Raw genomic sequence first — 8,001 nt, forward strand, 5'->3', positions numbered from 1 at the left:
TAAATGAAAATTAAAAGTTTAATAAATTACTGTTAGTTAATAATTATAAAAATATGTTATTTATAAATAAACAATGCACTTATATTTAAACATTAAATATTTTTCTTCATTTATGTGAAAATTTGAAAACATCTAATATAGAAGAAATACTAGATTCTTCTGTTTAATTTTTTTTTACAAATAATAGATTCTTTTTTTTTAATAATGTCAAAGATTAAAAAAGAAAAAATAAATTGGTAGAATTAAAATAGAAACAAACTTGATTGTAATTTGAAAAGAGAAAAGTGAACCTCCGCGTCGAGCGGCGCACTGTATATATCCCCAATAATAAATCCACAGAATATTTCTTTTTCTTTGAGAGGCCATTAAAATCACCAAAAAGAAACAAAAAAGAAAATGAAAGAAAAGTAGAAAAAAAAAAAGTTGTGCAGAGAAGGAAGAAGAAACAAAGAAAAAGAAGAGAAAAATAAAATAACAAAATGGGTCTTCGTCTCCGTCTTCGTCTTCCTCACAAAAGCTCTCCTCGTTCACCTTCATATCTCCTTTTATGTGTTCTTGCTCTCTCCTTCTTCTCCTTCACCGCTCTTCTTCTCTACAAGGTATTTTTTTCCCTTCAGCAATTACTTTCCTAATTTACGTATTATCGGATCTGACAGAAACATAGATTTTTTTTTTTTTTTTTTTTGCTTATTTTGTCCTTTCGGAATATTTTGTTCAGTAATTTTGTCAGACTCCTTCAGCGACATTGATACTGTAAAATTTATGTTAGTAAATTGTTTTCTCCGTGATTGATTGATCCAATCATAAATATTACTAAGCTTTTATTGCTTCTCTGTGATCTTAAGAACAAACCACACGTGACTGCTTTTTTTTTATTTTATTATTGTCTTCTTCTTCTCACTGGGTAATTTCGTCGAACAGGTTGATGACTTTGTAGCTCAGACGAAAACTCTAGCCGGACATAACTTGGAACCGACACCGTGGCACATCTTCCCACGCAAATCTTTCAACGAAGCTACGAGACATTCTCAAGCTTACCGAATCCTTCAATGCTCCTACTTCTCATGTCCTTACAACGCCGTCGTTCAACCGAAGAGTCTCCTACCAGATTCCGGGTCGGGTCGTTCAACCCATCAACCGCAATGCCCAGACTTCTTCAGGTTAGAGTCTGAAACTGAACCAATTTCATTACTACTCAGAAAAGTTTCAAGCTTTTGGTTGATTATCATTGATTTGATGAAAAGCCAGGTATATTCACCGGGACTTAGAGCCATGGGCAAAGACTGGGGTGACTAAAGAGCACGTGAAGAGGGCTAAAGCAAACGCTGCGTTTCGAGTGTTGATACTATCGGGAAAGCTATACGTTGATCTTTACTACGCGTGTGTGCAGAGCAGAATGATGTTCACCATCTGGGGGATTCTTCAACTGCTCAACAAGTATCCTGGGATGGTTCCTGATGTTGACATGATGTTTGATTGCATGGACAAACCTATCATCAACCGGACAGAGCACCAGTCTTTTCCAGTTCCGCTTTTTCGTTATTGCACTAATGAAGCTCATTTGGACATTCCTTTTCCGGATTGGTCCTTCTGGGGCTGGTATACATATTATAATCTCTTTTTTCCATTAGACCCATTAGTTGTGTCTTGCCTGAATCTGAGTGTTGTGTTGAAGGTCGGAGACAAATCTAAGGCCGTGGGAAGAAGAGTTTGGGGATATAAAGCAAGGGTCTAGAAGACGTAGCTGGGAAAGCAAGCAACCTAGAGCTTACTGGAAAGGCAATCCCGATGTTGTATCACCTATTAGAGTAGAGCTCATGAAATGCAACCATTCAAGGTTATGGGGAGCACAGATTATGCGCCAGGTTCGCTTTTGCTTACAGACCTAATAGAATAGTTTAACCTGGATGGGATGGATGCTGATTGTGTTTTAAAATACAGGACTGGGCAGAAGAAGCAAAAGGTGGCTTTGAACAATCCAAGCTCTCCAACCAATGCAATCACCGGTATGTCTTAAGAGAAACCCCTCAAGTTATGCATTTATATATATGACTGGAGGATATGAGAAGGATCTAATATGATTGGAATTCATTGTATCATTATTATTAGGTACAAAATATATGCAGAGGGTTACGCTTGGTCCGTTTCCCTTAAGTATATCCTATCCTGTGGTTCCATGACACTCATAATCTCACCTGAGTATGAAGATTTCTTCAGCAGAGGCCTCCTTCCCAAGCAAAACTATTGGCCTGTCTCTCCCACTGATCTATGTCGGTCCATCAAATATGCTGTTGATTGGGGCAATGCCAACCCATCTGATGTAATATATTCCACATTTGTAGTCGAATCATCAATATATCAGATACCATTCATGTTCCTAAGGCGTTTCCTTTTTACAGGCTGAAAAAATAGGAAAAAGAGGACAAGAATATATGGAAAGCATTAGCATGAATCGGATTTATGACTACATGTTTCATCTCATCAGCGAGTACTCAAAGCTTCAGAAGTTCAAACCAGAGAAGCCGGCTTCAGCTAATGAAGTCTGTGCAGGATCATTGCTTTGCTTTGCTGAACAAAAAGAGAGGGAACTACTCGAACGATCCAGAGTCGTAGCACCTTCTCTGGATCAACCATGTAAACTTCCAGATGCAGATAGGAATAGGCTTGAGAGGTTGATCCAACAGAAGAAGAAAACAATTGAGAATGTTAGATACATGGAGATGACTAGAACAGAGAGGGGTTCCAGATGAGTTGTCTTTTCTGGAACATAAATTTTGGGTGTATCCAGATGAGTTGTAGCAAGAGATGATAATTGATTACGACTGTCGACTTGATTTATAGAATAAAGAGACCGTAATCTTACTGTTACACGGTGTGATGTTTGAATCAGACACAATGATAAACAATCAGTCTCACTCAGATATTCAAAAGTAACAAACTAGAAGCATAAGATACAAATCCTAATCCTTTAGTATGGGGAGGAGAACAACGTGAAAACTGAAGAGTAGCTATTACACTCGCCCTGAAATCAGCATGCAGCCAGCCAATCACGTATTCTCAACATGGTAACAACGGATTTATTCCATATATTGACCAAAAAACCACGGAAATGAAAACTAACCCCAAAACACACAATCCTTGGGATTCAAGCATTTCCCTCATCAAACTCATCATCATCATAAGGCGCTTCATACTCGAAATCTTGGTCTCTGTTCTCCATGGTTTTCCCATACTGAAATGCCTTGGTACCCATTGTAGTGAAAGGCATCAGCCCAAACGCACGGGCTGTTTTGATCTCTCTAGCAATCTTCCTTTGTGCCTTTGCGCTAATACCAGTCTGTCAAAAGATAATAAATAAAAAAGAAGGTTTCATCATGTGAACTTAGCAAATCGTCCTTACGGTATAAACCAAGCTAGACTAAAGCAAAAAAAAAAAACATCCAATTTGACCTGCTTCCTCTTAATGATGATCCCAGCTTCGGTGATGAAGTTTGCCAGAAACTTAACATTCTGTCCAACAAAACACATTTTATAGATGAGCACAAAAAGAAATAAGAAGTAACTATCTTTTCATTTACACATACCAACAAAGCCTTAAAAATTCACAAAACACATATGCTACACTCACCCTGAAATCAGCATTCTTCAGAACTTCTGCAGTAGTTACCTCAGACTTGTTATTATTCTGTCTAGGACTTTGCAACTGCTTTTGCATCTGCCATAAAAGAAAAGAACATATACTTAGTGTAAGTCTCAAGATCAAAAAGCAAACAAGAAACGATTAAGGAAGCATCTAAACTCGTACTAAACCCACTCTAGAATAGAATACATTACACATGAACTATAACACTCTGAGACTCGATTGCCCATTTACAGTACAAATGCACATTTGAAATAAAGTATCAATTAGGCAAGAGTTGCAAAGAAACCATACCTTAGGGAAGTTATTAGCGCCTCTAAAGTTTAAATCAGGCCTAAACGAGTACTCCTTCAAGCCATCTCCTTCGTCCACATTGTATAACAGCGCAGCTTCTTTCAATTTCCCATCAACGCCATCAGATGAAGGATCGAAGCTCTCGTCGTCTCTGTTCATAGAACCACCACCAGAGGAGTATCTCGACCCGCCGCCTCCTGATCTATTGTAGCCACTGAAATCGCGCTTATCTCTCTCGGCCTTACCGAGATGCTGGAAGAAACCACTGCTCTTCTCATCGTTGCCAGTGTTATCGCCAAACATCGATTCGAAATTGTCTGACGAGTCAAAAGAAGATTGATTACGTCTTGGATCTGCTCTAAGTTCGATTCGATTCCGTGGTTATTTCTGATACAATCTGAGAAATGTGACGAAACTAAAAAAAAAATTGTAGAAAATGGTGCTTTACCTTCGTTAGCGTTGGTCGAGAGGCTTCGAGATACGGTGGGACGAAATGATCGAAGGAGAGTTACATCGTTAACGGAACGAATAGCGAAACGGGCGATTCTCATTTTCCCAGACTTAGGGTTTTCGGAAATTTTCCGATCTGAGGTTTTGGCTGAGAGACAGAGGAGGAGAGTCACTGAGACGAAGATGACGGACGAGCGAGTACAGTTGCAGTAAAACAAATAATGGGCTGATGTAAGGCCCATTTTTGCTTTTTGGGTAGAGGGATCCTTGAAAGAACAAATAATGGGCTTATGTAAGGCCCAGGATACGAAAAAAGCACAACAGAGGTGAGTTGCCACTTGTAACTTGCCCATGTTGCTCTCGGCAAAGTCGACAAAATTGCAATAAAGTTTGGTTTGCTTCATCGTTAGGCACATGTCGACCAAATTTTGGATTCGGGGCACCAAACAAACAACAAAAAAACCTCACTTTGATATTATTATTTTTCTCCTTTGAAAGTTATGACCTTTTTATTAGTTATTTAGTTCTGACATACAAATTATATACTCAAAAAAAAAAAAAAAAAGGCAGGTTACCACGCACACTTGACCAATCAACAAATAGACACCATGTTTGTGTAGTTGTCATTAACAAACATGACAAAGATCTTTCTCTATCTACTTAAACATTTATTATCATGTTACAAAAGAAATTAAAGTGGATATCGCTATCTCAATTATTTTTATTTATTTAACGTAACACATAATTACGGAATCGTGTCTCCACCACATATTTTACACTCTTAAAACTTAGTAATAAATGAAAATACATAATTCATCAATTCATCTTTAATTTGGTTATGTACTAGTATGACAGATTTTTTTACTCACAACAAACAAACAAACAAATGTAACAGTAGTAGAATTTGCAAGTGTTCATTCCACATAAAAAAAAAAAAAAAAAAGTAAAATAGTCAAACAAAACTAATGAACCGGAACATAGGTTGATTTTTGATTTGGGCATATGATTTAAAATTATGTTTTTATAGATATAGAAATAAAGTGAATCAGAAGAAGTACAAAAAAAACACAATCACTAAAAAAGCTATGATATGACACAAAAGTCACATCAAATATTGCATGTGATTAAGCTAATGACCAACAGGTGCCAGTGAACCACACGAATTAGATAAACAATTAATCACATATATTAGAAAAAGGGTTACGTTTAGAATAGGTTTTGATTCGACTAATTATAATATCAAAGGAATTTATATGAAAGCAAGTTGTGACAATTTTGTTTTTTCCTTTATAAAAAACCAAAGAAACAAAAGAAAGAAAGGCGGAGAGTCAATTCAAAGACCTTTTGTTTGATGAGAACTGAGAACGGGTGAGTCGAGGATTGGTGCCGTGGTGCTTGATGTCCTCCACTTTACTACGCTCTCTCCATCGAGGAGACGAGGACTAATTCGCTACGGTGCTTCGCAATAATGTTTCTGAACACGTGTCATAAACTTAATGGATGTTATAAACAACGTCATCCACTTATAAAGTGCCACACTGTTAAAAGGGACCCGCGAAGGACCACAGATCAAATAGCGACCGTTGATTGCCACGCCAGTCACAGATGTCGTTAGCTTCACTTTTGGCATTAAATAGTGTTTACTGTGTACTCGATACAGCGGATTTATCTGGAACACGTTATAATAATTTATCTGTTAATTAGCATGCGACGGATGAAAGTATGAGATTAATTAATTTTATACGACTACACTATATTTGTATATATGCATTCTGTAGTCTCGCTTAACTGCAACGGTCTTAGGGTTTGATGATCATTTAAGATGCCACCACATCTGTGATCTATCTTCCAACTATTTGAATTAAACTATTTTGTCGCCGTCAGTCAAGACTTGGGGGCAGCAACTAGGCCTGGGCACTAATAGCCGTTACCCGTATTCGACCCGTTATTCCGTTCGTATCCGTCCCAAAAAAAGGTATCCGCAACTTTAGGGTCGAGTGAAAGGTATTATAATTATATTATCCGTAAGTAAGGGACGAGTATAGGATATTAATTTAGTTTTCAATATCCGTCCCGTTACTTGTTCATTTACCTGTTTTGTTACCCGACTCGTAAATACCCGTTAATATTTTGTATTATTATTACTATATATTATTAGTTTATAGAATTAAAGTTAAAATCTAAGTTCAACTTAGCCCAATTAAATTAATATTATTATATTTATTTTTAAAGTTTGTAATTTTATAATTTTTGGAACTATATGTTGTATAAATTTATGAATTTTTCTTTTTTTGTATGTCGGAATATGAAATTATTATTGCGATTATTGACAAAAATTTTATCGGGTACTCGTTTTTCCGGATAATAATAAAGGTTGGGTATTTAAAAGGTCAATTATTTTTTATTTGGTATCTGTTATTTTAAGATCGAGTACGAGTAAATTTTTTTTATTACCCGTTAAGGTCGGGTCAAGTAAAGGGTATGAGAAAATTTAAGGATATCGTCCTGTGTCCAGCCCTAGCAGCAACCATGGAACCAAATTTAAAGAATTGTAAATTTTCAAAAGATGCCTCTGCGATCGGGAATAAAAGATGTGCCAAAGTAATGTGAAACAATAAATAAATAAATACTGTAAATATTTTTATTGGATGATAAATGACAATGACGCAAGAAAAAAGGTGGTGTTTGGGACTCTAATCACAAATGCTTTTCCTCTTTTTTCTTATGACATTCACCTAATCTTTTATAAAGTTCAAGTCATTGTCTCCTACCACGCAATACCTTTTTTATAATTTCTCCATCGTATAATTTAAGTTGACTTTTCTTTGTTAATCCCAATTTTCTCTTTGGATCATAAAACCAAATGTTATTATTTTACTATTTATGAACCAGATACAAGATTTTATCCCAAAAAAATAAAAAATAAATAGAGAAGATAAATGCAAGCAAAAAGTAGAGAGATGTGGACTCCTTTCATGTTGTTCCAAGACCTCAACCCACCAGTATAGACTGTTGTATAGTAAACCTAAAATAATTGAGAGACAAAGAGATCTAATATCGAATCTTCTAACTCCTAATAAGTGGTGAAAAAAGTGAATCAATTTTGATGGGATCATGGGAGAGAAACAAAAGAAGAAGAAGCAAACAAATGGCAGCAGGACTATTTTGCTCATGTCGGTAAAACTTAAAGTTATCATCCATTCAATTAATTTTGCTGGAAGAAATTAATTTTGATTTGGATTCAACATGCTAAACAAAATATATAAAAGGAAAAACGATATGTGTCCCCCCAGGAACTTTCATATAGCACCACATCCACCCAGTTTTTAAACTTCGATCTCTGTCCCCCCAATTAGTAAGTTTCAGTACAGTATCCCCCTAATTGTAAAGTTCGAAACTTCTGTCCACACATTATGCTAAAATCGTGGTTTATCATTGGTTTATTGTTCCGGAAAATACATTAACCGCGTGCCAACAAAATTAAACCGGATTAACCCAGAAATCGACCCAAATTGACCCGATTCAACCCGTTAAACAATACCCATTTATCCTAAAATCCCCAAAACATAAAAATCCCCAAATCGAAGAACCCTAGAAACGAAAAAATCTCAATTTCC

The 8,001-nt window shown here is 36.2% G+C and overlaps 2 protein-coding genes across 4 annotated transcripts; one reads left to right on the forward strand and one right to left on the reverse strand.

Moving 5' to 3' along the window:
- The first annotated feature begins 342 nt into the window (after nt 1-342).
- On the forward strand, nt 343-2,868 carry LOC104754887 (uncharacterized). Of its 2 annotated transcripts, none has more exons than XM_087510099.1 (7): nt 343-599; nt 922-1,160; nt 1,249-1,599; nt 1,676-1,865; nt 1,942-2,006; nt 2,110-2,320; nt 2,400-2,868. In XM_087510099.1, the coding sequence occupies exons 1-7, from the start codon at nt 480-482 to the stop codon at nt 2,748-2,750; spliced, it is 1,527 nt and encodes a 508-aa protein (XP_087366225.1). In that variant the 5' UTR covers nt 343-479; the 3' UTR covers nt 2,751-2,868. The 2 variants fall into 2 exon arrangements, with proteins under 2 accessions (XP_087366225.1, XP_087366226.1); XM_087510100.1 differs by having other exon boundaries at nt 344-599; nt 1,245-1,599.
- Nucleotides 2,813-4,791, reverse strand: LOC147945659 (uncharacterized). 2 transcript variants are annotated; one of them, XM_087510102.1, is made up of 5 exons: nt 4,383-4,791; nt 3,935-4,251; nt 3,629-3,715; nt 3,451-3,510; nt 2,813-3,337 (listed from the first exon to the last, which is right to left on the reverse strand). In XM_087510102.1, the coding sequence occupies exons 1-5, from the start codon at nt 4,786-4,788 to the stop codon at nt 3,146-3,148; spliced, it is 1,062 nt and encodes a 353-aa protein (XP_087366228.1). In that variant the 5' UTR covers nt 4,789-4,791; the 3' UTR covers nt 2,813-3,145. The 2 variants fall into 2 exon arrangements, with proteins under 2 accessions (XP_087366228.1, XP_087366227.1); XM_087510101.1 differs by having other exon boundaries at nt 3,935-4,287; nt 4,383-4,600.
- Between the last annotated feature and the right edge of the window lie 3,210 nt (nt 4,792-8,001).

Source organism: Camelina sativa, chromosome 4 (genome assembly GCF_030686135.1).
Source record: "Camelina sativa cultivar CO46 ecotype springtype chromosome 4, ASM3068613v1".
Classification (NCBI taxonomy): domain Eukaryota; kingdom Viridiplantae; phylum Streptophyta; class Magnoliopsida; order Brassicales; family Brassicaceae; genus Camelina; species Camelina sativa.